Consider the following 14,348-nt stretch of genomic DNA (forward strand, 5'->3'; position numbering starts at 1 on the left):
TCGCTAGCTGAAATGGTGAAGCAGCTCAGGACCTAACGGTGCCAAAACCCCTCCCGAAAAAGACCAAGATCAGGCCAAACGCGTCCTCCTCTCTTCCCCTTCCCTTCCCACCGGATTTCTTGCAGGCAGGGCAAGGCGATGAGCACCTCTTTTCCCGCCTACCCTTTTTTCCTCGGCAACGCTTCTTGACTATCATCATTTTGGAGCCCAAACTGGGCAGCTCTTCCTTCAGGAGCAATTTTGTGCTCCGTTATCAAGAAAACTTTCTCAATTTTTGGTGATTTAAGGCATCGCAGCTCCTATTGTCCGGGGAAAATCTCTCCCGACGGCTGGAGAGCGAGGTCTTCGTTAGGCGATTTCAACCGTAGAGGGTGGGACGCGAGGTTGGAAACGTCAGCGTTGTCCTTGGCCCTTCCAGTGGCCCTGGGGAAGTCACCTCCTTGCTGGAGCTGCTGTCGCTTCGCAGGGCAAAGCTCTGACCAAGCTTCCAAACTTTCCGGCATGGAAAAGAGGAATGCTGCAACGCTTGGATGATGCTGGGACACGCCACCGGCAGACCTTCAAGATCGTCAGCTATCCAACATACCTCGTTAGCAATAACTGGGTGTAAATCTTCAGCAAGAAGCGAGTTCGGTATTTTTTAAAACACGGGGACTATCCTTTACGCACCCCCTGGAAATCCCGCCGCTCGAGCCGTACCCGCGCTCACCTCCCAGGCTGCAGAGACTGGATTTTGGCTGCTATTTCACCGCTGGCTCAACGAGGAGACTCCCCCGAGCGCGACACGTTAGCCGTGTGTCCTGCCCTGCCGGCTATCCACCACCTCTGCCATGATTCTCCCAAAAAATAATTAATTAGAAAAGAAACGCAGCCGGATTTGCTCCCGGTCAGTCCCCAGGAGCTGCAATTATTGCAATCCCACTTGAAAAATGTCACGTATTAAGAGAGATGCTCAACTACGACCGCTAGCGAGCTTATTTCCGCTAAAACCAAACCAGCCGCCTATTAAGAGAATAAAATCGGGAGTTTTCATCGCGGAGAAGGTCTGCATCGCTTTGGCAAAGCCGACACGCTTCACCTCCTACCTTACCCGGGAGCTCGAGGTTTCGATTAGAAACCCGCAGGCGGGTTTGCAGCGAAGCCTTCCAGCCATCCGCCCACCTGGGTTTTCATAATTTAACCCCAAATCGGTTACTATACGCTGAATTTGGCGCACAAGATGATTTAACAGGAGGCGTAGCCGACTAGAGGAAAATGATCTTGCAGGTCCCTGGAGAGAGATTCTATAGAGTAAATATATAGTTATTCTGTTATTCTAGTCTATTATTCTGTTCTATTATTCTACTCTATTATTCTATTGTTCTACTATATTATTATATGGTTCTATTACATGTTCTACTATATTATTATGAACTGGCTGGCGGCCGAGCCCAGGGAGCGGTGGTGAATGGAGTCAAACCCAGCTGGCGGCCGGTCACCAGTGCTGCTCCCCAGGGCTCGGTGCTGGGGCCGGTCCTGTTCACTATCTTTACTGATGATCGGGACGAGGGGATGGAGGGCACCCTCAGCCAGTTTGCAGGGGACACCCAGTCGGGCGGGAGCGTCGATCTGCTGGGGGGCAGGAGGCTCTGCAGAGGGCCCTGGCCAGGCCGGGTCGTTGGGCCGGGGCCAACTGGGTGAGGGTCAGCAAGGCTCAGGGCCGGGTCCTGCCCTGGGGGCACAGCAACCCCAGGCACCGCTGCAGGCGTGGGGAGGAGCGGCTGGGAGCTGCCCGGCGGGAAAGGGCCTGGGGGTGCTGGCCGACAGCCGCTGGACATGAGCCAGCAGTGTGCCCAGGTGGCCAAGAGGGCCAGTGGCACCCTGGCTTGTATCAGGAACGGTGTGGCCAGCAGGAGCAGGGCAGGGATCGTCCCCCTGTGCTGGGCACTGGTGAGGCCGCCCCTCGAGTGCTGTGCTCAGCGCTGGGCCCCGCACCCCAAGGCGGCCATGGAGGGGCTGGAGCGTGGCCAGAGCAGGGCAGCGAGGCTGGGGCAGGGGCTGGAGCACAAGGCTGGGGAGGAGCGGCTGGGGGAGCTGGGGGGGCTCAGCCTGGAGAAGAGGAGGCTGAGGGGAGCCCTCATCGCTCTCTGCAACGGCCTGAAAGGAGGCTGGAGCCGGGGGGGTCGGTCTCTGCTCCCCAGGAACAAGCGATGGGACGAGAGGGAACGGCCTCAAGCTGCGCCAGGGCAGGGTTGGGTTGGGTATGGGGAAAAACTTCTTGCCCCAAAGGGCTGTCAGGCCCTGGCCCAGGCTGCCCAGGGCAGGGGCCGAGTCCCCATCCCTGGGGGGATTTAAAGAACGGACAGACGTGGTGCTCGAGGACACAGTATAGATGGACTTGGCAGTGACAGGTTAACGGTTGGACTCGATGATCGTAAGGGTCTTTTCCAACCTTAACGATTCTATGATTATTCTATCACGACGCCAAAGCACCATATACGCGGCACATATACGGGCCGTATAGGGTCCCTGGATGCACCTATGCCTTCTTTCGGAGAGCTGGGCAACCCTATAGGCGAAGCTGGAGGGCGCTGAGCTCGGCACCTACGTGTCGTATACGCTACAGGGTCGCGGCAGAGCAAAGGAGCCCTGGGTCTGTAAGCGCCTCTCTACGCCGTGTAGGTAACTACAGCTTCTCTACGGGCGATTTCATCGCTTCTCCTGCAAAGAGAGGCTGAGAAAGGGGATGGGCAATCTTTTCTAACCAAGGAGGGCTTCTCCCCGCGCGTGGTACTGGAATATCGGGGATAGTGCCTAAAAAAAATAACAATTAAAAAAAAAACCTCTCAGCTACAAGTAATCGCGACTTGGTCACGGGCAGAAAACAAGGGTAAATTGGGTTTGCTGGTGCCGCAAATTGGATTTCACGAAGCTGAAAGGACTCGGTAACACGGGGAGGAGGAGAATCAGAGGCGCGCAAGAAAAACCCGCGTGGACGCAGGCTCGGCCCTGTAACGGAGAGACGCGGGCAGCGAAAACGGCCGAGGGAGGGGAAAAGAAAAGAAAGCCAAAATAATTAAAGCAGTTTGAGGTGTTTGGCTTTACGACCCTTTTTTTTGTTCCTCGGTGGTTTAGGCGACAAGGTGTTCGGGAAACGGCAGCAAGCCCCTCGCCGCAGGAAGACGACGAGCATCAGTAATAAATCGGGGAAGACTCAGGGGATTGGGTAAATATTGCTGGGTTGAATTTGCCCTCGCTGTCCGGGCGATGGCAGTGCAGAAAGGTTTTCTCTTCCAACAGCTCCTGAGAACGTTCAACAGCAACTCCCAACGTCCAACTTCTTTTTTATGACCCGGACAACTGGTCCCTAAACCCTTCGAGGGTCAACCGTCAAAATCCCTGGCCATCTCCTGCCGATTTGCCAGTAAACCTCGGAGAAGAACCTGTTGGGATCCCAGCAGGACCAGTCCAAGGCCGAGGCAAGAAGAGGCGCGAGGATCCGCAGCGTCCCAGAAGGGTCGCGGGCTGCTCGCACCAGCTCGCGGGCAGTAAATACCGTCAAAGCTGCTTTTTTTTTGGCGACGCAAGCTCGGTGACGCTCCCGCACGTGACGTTTTCCTCGGTTACGGCACGGCGTTTGGGTTAAAAGAACGAGAACGCGACGAGATGGGGATGAGAGATGGTTTGAAATTCAGAGGGGGATCTCGAAAGCGGATGAGGTGCCGTTGAGATCAAGTCATGGCCGGGATGTTCTCAGCCCTCTGAGGAACGATCCGACGGCGTTGGTAGCTGATGTTGAGCCTGGGGAATGGTTGATATCCCCCAAAAATGAGCAAATGAAATCCTTGAGGGATAACTAAGGGAATCAGGAGGCTGTTTTACCTCTAGCAGCAGTCACATCTATGTCTGGTTGGGGTGTGCACGGTTCTTGACGTGAAAAATTGGAGCGGGTTCATAGAAGAGCTGTAAAGGAGGACTAAGAGATTGGAAAAAATTCCTTATAGTGACAGAATTTGATTCTTACGGAAAAAACAGATTCGAAACCAGGGGAGCCTTCGATACAACAAAGTTATTTAAAGAGGAGACGGTGCTGCAGAGTTCAGAAACGTTATCAGGAAAAGCCCAGACCTGGCAGCTGGTTAGCGCGCTCCTCCTCTAACGTGCCGGCAGAGATCTGGTTTTTACTCTATATTAGATATTCTTCTACGAGACAGACCGTAAATAAATGAAGCGGCGGTTGAACTGTGCTTTTATACCACGTAGCAGAGAGAGGATTGGATTAAGCGAGCAAAACGGTACTTTTTGATCCTGTAAATGACGGATCCGGGAGCAAAGCTGCAACACAAAAGCCTCCGTCGTTAACGCGAAGCCTTAAGGGATCAACGGACGCAAAGACAGAACATCGTTTTACCGATTTATAACCTTAAATGGGGTTCGAAATGCTGCGGTTCAACTTTACGCAGAGCCTGAAGCGTGCCGGTTAATATTTCAGCCCTGAAAAAGAGCAAGACAAGGTAAATCCGTCAGTCTGGCCGCAAAAAAAGGGATTTCTGGGATTCTGGCCGAGCACAAAGTGAATTCATCTTCAGGGAGCGGCGTTCCCCTCGCTTGGGGCAACGCGTCCTTGCGACGGACGAGAAGCTCGTCAAGCATCGTCGTCTATCCCCGATCATTGCGAAATTAATAAACGAGGTGTCGAAATTATCACTCGAGGAAGTTCGATGGAGGACGGCGGTGGGTTGCGATGCTCGGAACCGCTTCCAGACGCTCTCCGCGCCAGGATTCCCCCCGTCGGCCTGCAGCCGTCACGTTGCCATCGGTTCCTCTGGCGTCACCGACGCTTTTCTAACCCAACGTGGGTTTTTACGGCAGCGAGTCCGTCCGGGAGGACGCGAAAAGCAGCTGTGAAACTCCACGAGGTTTGATCCGGCAGAGTTTGTGCTGCTTTTACCAGCCGTGCTTCATCCTCGAGGTATCGCGAGCGATATTTCATCACCTCGGCTCCCCGACAGCGCTAATTAAACCCTTTTACTATCGCTCTCGGCTTTTTACCTTCGTGGAAAAGCAGGGAACGACGACGTTTCACCGGCACGATAAACGCGCGCGCCTCAGCAGCGCTGTATTGACTGCGAAGTCTGTCCCCAACGCTCCTCCTCCCCCCCAAGACGATGCCCAGAAGCCACGGACGAGGGGCTTGAAGCCCTCGCCCAGCCCTGCCTTTCACCGGAGAGAGCCTCACGCAGACGGGCAAGAGCACGAGGCAGCCGCCCTCCTTCCCACCCGATTTTAGACGCCCTACGCAATAAATCGAGGCGCCGAGAACGCCGACGACCACGGCAATCCTGTGGAAGGACGGCTGGGTTTAATTAACACCTCGATTAAAACCCCCCCCCAATTTACGTAGGACGAAACCAGGTCCAGGGCTTGGGGTCCAGACGCCGCGTGAAGCTGAGCGGGGTTTAACGGCCGACGTTAGTACGAGTAAGCATCGTACCTGCTTCCTTCCTCGCGCGGCCTCTTCCTTTCGTCTGGGCTATAACGATTTCCGTTTCCTCCTGGGTCATTTCGGAGATTTTCTGCAGGAAAAGCTTTTCTAGAGCTTCCGCCATTAAGACTATGTCATCCCCTGGCTGGAGGAAAAACAGATAACGATAAATTAGGCAAAGCGTATATGGAAAGCGATGTCTTTATATGAATAAATATATGAAATTTCTCTCTGGAAATATCTCCAGAGAGAGGACTTAGGGTTTTCACCCTCCTCAGGGCCGCTATTTCCATCGCGGGGCGGCGGAAAGGCGTACGGGACGCCGTCCCAAGCGCCGAACGCACGGACAAATCCTCACCCTAAAGCCCGTGTATTTTATAGGTAAAAGCAGACGAGGGGCCGGGACGTCGCCGAGCAGACGCATCGGAGAATCAACCGACGCAAGGCGTTACCTGCATGCGGCAAAGGCTGTTTTTTGAATGAAGGGAGGAGGGGGAAAAAAAAAAGAGGGGAAAAAGTGGAAAAAGAAGGAGTTGGATTGATGCCAGCCGGTCGTTTCCACCGCGCGAGATGGCCCTGACGCGGTGGGTCTCATGGAAGAGCCGTAGCGCATCAGGGTAGGGGATAAAAAGAGCTCGGCACGGGCCTGCGAGGACATTTCCTCCCCAAAAAAGGAGGTTTTTCAGGAGAAAGCTGACCGTTCTGCGCCTTTCTTTGCTGCTGAATCGGTGCGGGAGGAGAGGACGGCGCTCAGCGGTCCTTCCAGATCCGGAGGAGAAGCCTGTATTTGCAACGGTCAAGGAAAGCGGGAAGGAGGAGGCCCCGAGAGGATGAGATCTTCGTCCAGGGGCACCCTGCAGCACCGCAGGGGAGAAGAGACGAGAGAGATGAAGGCTGGAAGTTGTTTTGCGGACAGTAATAAACTTTGGCGGAGAGGGAAGGGCAGGCAGCAACAGAACAGGAGTCGGGATCGACGGCTGGACTGACATCAAGACCGTAAACCAACGGCCGTCGCTGTCACGACACGGTGACGCCACGAGAAGGCAGCTCCAGCTCTGCCGTCGCCGCGAGGACGGTTAAAACCACGCTCGCCCGTCGGATGGCGCGCGCCAACCCGGCTGACGCTTTGCAGGCTCCGTGCGGTCCACGGAGACGTTTCTTGAGCTGAGATGATTTTCTGCCTTCCAGCCCGGAGGGGATCGGTGAAGATCAGGGAGGGCAAGGGAGATCAGGGAGAAAGCTGGCGGGGGGAGACACCGTGGCGGCAGAACGTGGCACTCGAAAGCGTCTATGAATAACGTGAAGCCTTTAAGAACCTACCCTCGGTCCAGCTGCACCACGCTGGTTCAAAGCAGAAAGGTCAACGGCCAAGGAGATGGTTTTGAAGGACCAAAACTGCTTAACGACTACTTATTTGGAACAAACTAGAAAGGTCTTGTGCAATATTTCTGAGAGGAGGAGGAAAAATAAAGGTCAAAGCGCAGGAGGGCGAAGCAACGGGGATGGAGAGAAAAGACCGGGGAGAAACGAAGAGCAGAAACCCAGCGGGAACCGAAACACTCGGGCCAGCGTTCTCCAACTCTCCGAGCTCCACCACCACCCACCCCAGGTTTTGGCCGACACAGGCCACTGTCCCACCACCACCGGCTGTGGAAATGCCCTGGGATGCTCCTCATCCCGCCGGATATTCCTTCCGGCACCCCAGGCGGTTGCACAACTGTTTATAAAATGGTTTTCGGGATGTTTTTTAAAACCAGCCTGAAGTCGGCTTCTTAAGAAAGCTAGAGAAAACACGAAGCGCAGACCTACTGCTCAAGTATTTGAGAACGTTCGTGGCTCTGCTCAAGTCAGAGCCGAAGAAAACCTTCAAAATTTCCTTTTAAGATTAAAAAAAAAAGAAGAGAAACAACGTCTAGACTGAGGAGATCTGCTAATAATTCTTCCGGGAGGGAAGGCTGCTAAGGCAGCCCTGTCTGCGCTCCCATCCCTTTAATCCCGCTTCTTTTCCTAAAGAAGCCGATCTCGGCGGCGGCTCCTTTTAAGGACCATTCGACCAAGCAACGCCTGCATTTCCGCGCCGGGACTAACGAGGACGGGGAAGATTTCCCTTGGAAAAAAATGCAGATTCGGGAACTTTTCGTACCTTATTGTAGATGTAGCAGTTTGTAAACATCGTGTTAAAATCCTGGATACATTCTTGAGCATTCCAGTAGTAGTTATTCTCCAAGCGCTTCTTTATTGTTCCCATATCCATCGGAGTTTTAATTATCTTATAATAATCCTGCAAAGGGCAAAGAGGGAGATGTCAGGGTGAGAAGTAAAACGTCAGCCAAGCACGTGTTTGCACGGAGTTTACGCCCCGGGATTCCTCCATCTCCCCCGGCCCCGCCTGGGCGCGATCCTCCGAGCCCCGCAGATCCTTAGCTGCCAGACTTTAGTCCCCATCAGCCGGGATTTTTAATTAAACAGAAGGACAAAGCTTTGGTAGAGGAGCAGTTTACCCTCAGAGGCACCAAAATTTCCTGATTTTGGGGTTGGTAAAATGCTGAGTAATCCCTAAAAATCTTACGGGAAACGAATGCCCCTTCGCAGGAGGTCACACGTCGAATGCGGCGACAGGAGAAGCGGGGAAATCAGATTTACTACAGCTCCTTAAACGCAGCCGGATTAATACAAAAGAAGGTGTTTCTATTTTTAGGCAGACTCTTTAGGAAAAAAATAAAGGGCTGGGAACGCCGTCGCGATAGAACCGATGTTCTCCATGGGCAACAGGGAGCTCGTTCCTACCACGAAGAAATTAAATCGCCTCACGCCCGGGTAACAGATGATATATTTAGAGTTATTAGATCTTAAAAGGTAAAACAGAGGAGGGAAGCGGGCGTTACGCAGAAACGGCTCCCTCAAGGGAGAGCATCTCAAGGGAGGGAGGGACAAACCTCATCTGGAGGGAGCTGGAAGGGTCCGAAGCCGACGCCGCTGTGATTTACCGTAAGAAAAGATCCCTACACGAGGCTTCGGTTTGTGCTCAGCTGCCTGGGGTTTATTCTAACTCCTCCTGGTGAGGGGCCTGGGTAGAGGGGGGGAGCGGGCAGTGGGAAGGGCTGCACCGTTCCCTTTCCCGTCCGTGATGGGGCGGGCAGCGACGCAGCCCTTGCGCAGCAGGGGAAGGCTTCCGTGCCGATTCGGGATCATGGAACCGTTTGGGTTGGAAAAGAGCTTTCAGGTCACCGAGCGCCATCGCTAAGCTAAAGCTACCGACTCCGCCACAAAGCGGGTCCCCGAGCGCCGCGTCCGCAGGGCTTTGAGCTCCCCCCCGGGCGGGGACTCAGCCCCTGCCCTGGGCAGCCTGGGCCGGCGCTCGACAGCCCTTTGGGCGCAGGAATCCTTCCCGAGATCCCACCGCATCCCAGGTCCCATCCAGGACCTGTTCCTTCTCCTGTCGCTGCTGGGTGGGCAAAGAGCCCGACCCCCCTGGCCTCAGCCTCCCTTCAGGCAGCCGGGGAGAGCGCCCAGGGCTCCCCTCGGCCTCCCCCGCCCCAGGCGGAGCCCCCCCGGCTCCCCCGGCCGCTCCTCCCCGGCCCCCCAGCCCCTTCCCCTCCGCCCCAGCCCCTTCCCCGGCCTCGCTGCCCTTCTCCGGCCGCGCTCCAGCCCCTCCGCCTCCTCCTTGGAGCCGGGGGCCCAACGCTGAACACGGCGTCCCAGGGGCGGCCCCCCCAGGGGGACGATCCCTTCCCCGGCCCGCTGGCCACGCTGCTCCCGACACAAGCCAGGATGCTGGTGGCCCCTTTGGCCACCTGGGCACGCCGCCGCCTCCCATCCAGCCGCCTGCCGACCACCACCCCCAGGCCCTCTTCCACCAGGAGCTTCCCAGCCACTGCACCCCCCCCGGCGTCACCGGGGGTCCCCAACACCAGCGGGTGGCCGAGGACGTTGTGCGGGGGCAGGCCAGCCCCGTGGGCTGCCCGTGCTTGGGGACACCCAGCTGGGGACATCCTGGTGGCACTGGGGGTCCCTGTCCCCATGGGATGCCCATGCTTGGGGACACCACGGTGGCACCGAGGGTCCCTGTCCCCATCTGGTACCCGAGGATGCTGTGCAGGGACATGGGGGTGGCATCGAGGGTCCCTGTCCCCAGGGGATGCTCATGTTTGGGGACACCACGGTGGCACCGAGGGTCCCTGTCCCCATCTGGTACCTGAGATGCTGTGCAGGGACATGGGGCGGCACTGAGGGTCCCTGTCTCCAGGGGATGCCCAGCTGGGGACATCCTGGTGGCACCGAGGGTACCTGTCCCCATGGGATGCTCAGTTGGGGACATCCTGGTGGCACTGGGGGTCCCTGTCCCCATGGATGCCCAGCTGGGGACACCACGGTGGCACCGAGGGTCCCTGTCCCCATCTGGTACCCAAGGATGCTGTGCAGGGACATGGGGGTGGCACTGAGGGTCCCTGTCCCCAGGGGATGCCCGTGCTCGGGGACACCCAGTTGGGGCCACCAGGGAGCCACCGAGGGTCCCCGTCCCCACGCCTCCGCCTCCTCCCCGCGCCCGCAGCGTGGCCGGGGGTCGGTGGGACCCATGCGCAGGACCCGGCGCTGAGCCCTGCTGGCCCCGGGCCCGCGGCTGCGGCCCGGCCCGGCCCCAGGGCAGAGCCTCCCTGCCCTCGCAGCCCAACGCTCCCGCCCAGCTCGCGGGTGGTGGCAAACCGACCCAGGGGGCACTCGATCCCCTCGATTTACTGCAAATTAACTTAAAATTGGCATCCCTTACGAAACGAGGCGTTTGTTACCGACAGTGCCACAAGGCACGAGAAGCGCAGCGGTCGGTTGAGTACTTGGATGCTTTGTGAAAAGCTCCGAGTGTTTTTATCTCAAAAAAAAGACTCGGATAAAGCAGCGGAGATCGAGTCAGGGTTTAAGCGAGGCACAGAAAAATGTGCTGGGCTTTGGGGAGCAGTAAGGCAGAGCCCGAGCTGACGGACAATTTGCTTAATGATCTTTGATGCTTAATAATTTTTGGCGCTTAATAAGTTTTAGTGCTTAATAATCTTTGACGCTTAATAATTTCTGGTGCTTAATTATTTTTGGTGGTTAATTTTTGGTGTTTAATAATTTTTAGTGCTTAATCATTTTTGGTGCTTAATCATTTTTGGTGCTTGGCTGGGGGAGGGAGGACTGCAGACTCACCCTCCCTGCCTCCTGAAATATTATTCCTACTTTCTACTCCGCGTCCCAGCGGAAAGAGGAGGGTGGTAAAGGGCAAAGCAGTAGCTGAGCCAGTGGGGATTCCTCCTCGTGCGTGTATTGTCTAAAAGATTATAGAATCATGCAATCATTTAGGTTGGAAAAGATCCTTAAGATCATTGAGGCCAACCGTTAGATCTAGTCCAACCGTTGGATCATCAAAGCCAACCGTTAGATCATCGAGTCCAACTGTTAGATCATCAAGGCCAACTGTTAGATCACCGAGGCCAACCATTAGATCCTCGAGGCCAACGGTTGGATCATCAAGGCCGACTGTCAGATCATCAAGGCCAGCCATTAGATTGAGACCAACCATTAGGTCATCGAGGCTAACTGTTAGGTCATCGAGGCCAACCATTAGATGGAGGCCAACCATTAGGTCATTGAGACCAACCGTTAGGTCATCGAGGCTAACTGTTAGGTCATTGAGGCTAACTGTTAGGTCATTGAGGCCAACTGTTAGGTCATCGAGGCCAACCGTTAGGTCATCGAGGCCAACTGTTAGATCATTGAGTCCAACCGTTAGATCACCAAGGCCAGCCGTTCGATCGAGGCCAACCATTAGATCATTGAGACCAACCGTTAGATCATCAAAGCTAACCGTTAGGTGATCAAGGCCAACCGTTAGGTCATTGAGGCCAACCGCTCGATCATCGAGGCCAACCGCTCGACCATTGAGGCCAACCGCTCGACCATCGAGGCCAACCGCTCGACCATCGAGGCCAACCGCTCGACCATCGAGGCCAACCGCTCGACCATCGAGGCCAACCGTTAAAGATGGATTCTGTGACTTCAGAAGGGTGGCGGCAGGCGCCAGACCCCAACGGTCTCACTCCTTCCACCGAGAACCATCGCCTGGTCTCTCGACCTCTACTTACAGGGAGGTTCAGCTTGACGGCATCCACGGGCTGCTGGAAAGGCCACGCAAACTGGTGCTTCCATAGCGTCTTCAGCACCACCTTGAGCAGATACTGCAGCTGGTTGGTCTGTCGCTTGGGTTTGTTGGGGTTGGAGGTCTCCGGCGGAGGGGGATTAACGCCTACAGCACTGCCTTGTTGGGGTTGAGCCTGGGACTGCGTCGTAGACATTTGGGTGGTTTCTAGTCCATCCCCCATTACCGGCAAATTTCTCAGTCTCGTTCCAGGGCCGCTCTCCGCCGACATGCTATTGATCCCATTGCATTCCTCACCGGACACCCTGCAAAACAAGAAGGGAGATGAGGTCACTTCAATCCCAGGCTTTTGGTACAAGGCGCTGCTTAAAAATAAACCGGCGGACTAGCTCGGGCAACTAGACCTTGCGCCGCCCCGCTTGCTTAGTGACAGCGTTGTGTCGTCCCAACAAATGATGTCAGCGTTCCGCATCCCGGGGTAAGAAAGATCATTCTGAGGGAATTTGCTGCCTCTTCTCACCTTGCTCCTTAGGGAGCGTGAGTTTTACCCCCGTTCTTGCCTAATCTGGGCAACGAGGACTCCGATGGTCTCCATAAAGAGTCTCCGTTGCCTCGCAAACGAGGCTCTTAACGAGCAAAACGCTGCAGGTACCAGCTTCAGCTCCAGGGTTGGGTTCGCCACCACTGGGAAGAGACGTTAAGTTGGCGTTGGCCAACTTTGAGTTCCAGCTAAAGGAGCGCAGGGTGACGCCTTCATCTCCTTTCAGCTTCTCGGGAGCTCTCCCCCCCCCCCCACGGGTCAGCTCACCCCAATTTCACGCCAAAATCTGCCTTTTAGGTGACCGTTGAGCTTCCGCGGGATGCTTCAGCTGAACCATGCAGGGGACAGACCCACGTTTAATTCACACTATCTGCTGTCGGTAGATAATTTAGGTAGATAATAACTTCAGGTGGTTAATTTAAGTAGATAATAACTTTAGGTAGTTAATAATCTAGGTAGACAATAACTTTAGGTAGTTAATGTAAGTAGATAATTTAGGTAGATAATCTTTAGGTAGATCATCTAGGTAGATCATCTTTAGGTAGATCATCTAGGTAGATCATCTAGATAGGTAATCTTTAGGTAGACAATCTTTAGGTAGATAATCTAGGCAGATAATCTTTAGGTAGATAATCTAGGCAGATAATCTTTAGGTAGATAATCTAGGTAGATAATCTTTAGGTAGAGAACCTAGGTAGACAATCTTTAGGTAAATAATCTAGGCAGACGATCTTTAGGTAGATGATCTAGGTAGATCGTCTTTAGGTAGATCACCTTAAAGTAGATCATCTTAAAGTAGATAAGCTAGGTAGATCATCTTAAAGTAGATAACTTCGGTAGATAGTTTAGAGAGATAATCTTTAGGGAGATAATTTAAATATCATTCTGAAGACCAGAAACTTGGGCAAAAAGGCATTTCTGGGCTTCTCCCAGGGCCTGTTGCGGAGCCCTCCAAAGACCCCACGCAGCCCGTCCGTCCTCTTAAGCTACAGCTGCGTGAAGGGGTCACCGCCGAGCCAGGACCAGCCGCCGTCAACCGGCGGCTTCCCCACCGCCACGCGGTGAATCCCCACCCTCGCTGGGCAGGCGGGACCTTCCTCGTGTAAAGACACCCTCCGTGACGTGCGGCCTTCGTCTGATTTAACGCTGAGCACACGTAGCGCACGTTAAGCTTAAGACCTGCAGCTGTTAATTAGAGAAGACCACGCTATATTGTGCGAGATGAATTAAGAGCCTCGTTATTCACCCGTTTCGAGGGATACCCGGGGGAAAAGTGAAGAAGAAAACGTTTCCCATCTCTCCACTCGTGGGGTTATCGAGTGCTTTCTCAGCTGGGGCAGAACTGATTTGGTTTAGGACTGCCAGCCCTGCGGGATCTGGAAAAATCCCACTCGGCACCGAGGCATTAACCTCGGCGGAGCAAATTTCAGCACGTATAGTTGGCCTTGAGTCGGTATATAAGTATCTATAGGTGCGTATATGCGCACGACAAGCCGTATACACGGGTTTGGGTTTTTATTCCGCTGCCGTAGAGCAGCCCCGTGTCTCCGGTCGTGGTCTGGACGCGCAGACGCGGTCTCGGCACGGACCGCAGCAAGGGACGAAGAGCCAGAGAGATGAAGCGTCCGTGCCGTTTTACCTGCCGTGTCCCTCAACTGCTTCCGAGTCCCCGTAAAACCTCAGCCGGTCTTAAATCCCTGCTTAAAGTCTGCGGTCCGTTGCTTTTTACTGGCCTAAACCCAACACCAACCCACTAACGCGCCAGGGCAACGTTAGATTTTGGTCTTTAGATGATGGGTTTTAACTTTTCAGCGAGTTGAAGCGTCGCTCGAGCGGCAAGATCGCTGCGGCAGACTCCCTTCCTTCGCCCGGGATATTTTACGGGAGATTTTATAGCTGTGGATATGGGAGTATCGCGTCCGGAGAGCTGTTAGCTCAGCTGTCCGGCGAAACCTCTCTCCTCCCAGCTCTCATTTTGCTCCTGATTTTCCTCCCCATTAGCAGGGTGGCCTGCCCGCTCCCCGCAACGGAGATTTAACTCGACCACGACACAATTTGGAGGCCATTTGGGATTTCCCTCGCTTGCAAAATTCCTCGAATTTTGCTTCGGGGTGGTGCTGATTCCTCTAGGAGTGAAAAGGGAAACTCTCGAGCGAGAAACTGCTCTTACGGAGTGGTGGCCAAGCAAAAGGAATCCTCTTTACTCACTG

At 54.8% G+C, this 14,348-nt stretch overlaps 1 protein-coding gene across 13 annotated transcripts in view; it reads right to left on the reverse strand.

The window, feature by feature from the left end:
- The window catches only part of BRD4 (bromodomain containing 4), an 84,739-nt gene that overhangs the window by 36,703 nt on the left and 33,688 nt on the right, over positions 1-14,348 (reverse strand). For 11 of the 13 annotated variants that reach the window (XR_014230538.1, XM_082334031.1, XM_082334026.1 and 8 more), the window contains 3 exons: positions 11,584-11,902; positions 7,608-7,745; positions 5,474-5,609 (listed from right to left, as the gene is read on the reverse strand). Coding sequence is in view for 11 of the 13 variants with exons in the window: in XM_082334026.1 (XP_082190152.1) it covers positions 5,474-5,609; positions 7,608-7,745; positions 11,584-11,902 (593 nt within the window). In the remaining 2 variants the exon portion in view is untranslated. The other 2 variants (XM_082334024.1, XM_082334023.1) reach the window with 2 other exon arrangements.

This window comes from Platalea leucorodia, assembly GCF_965183815.1.
Source record: "Platalea leucorodia genome assembly, chromosome: 29".
NCBI lineage: Eukaryota > Metazoa > Chordata > Aves > Pelecaniformes > Threskiornithidae > Platalea > Platalea leucorodia.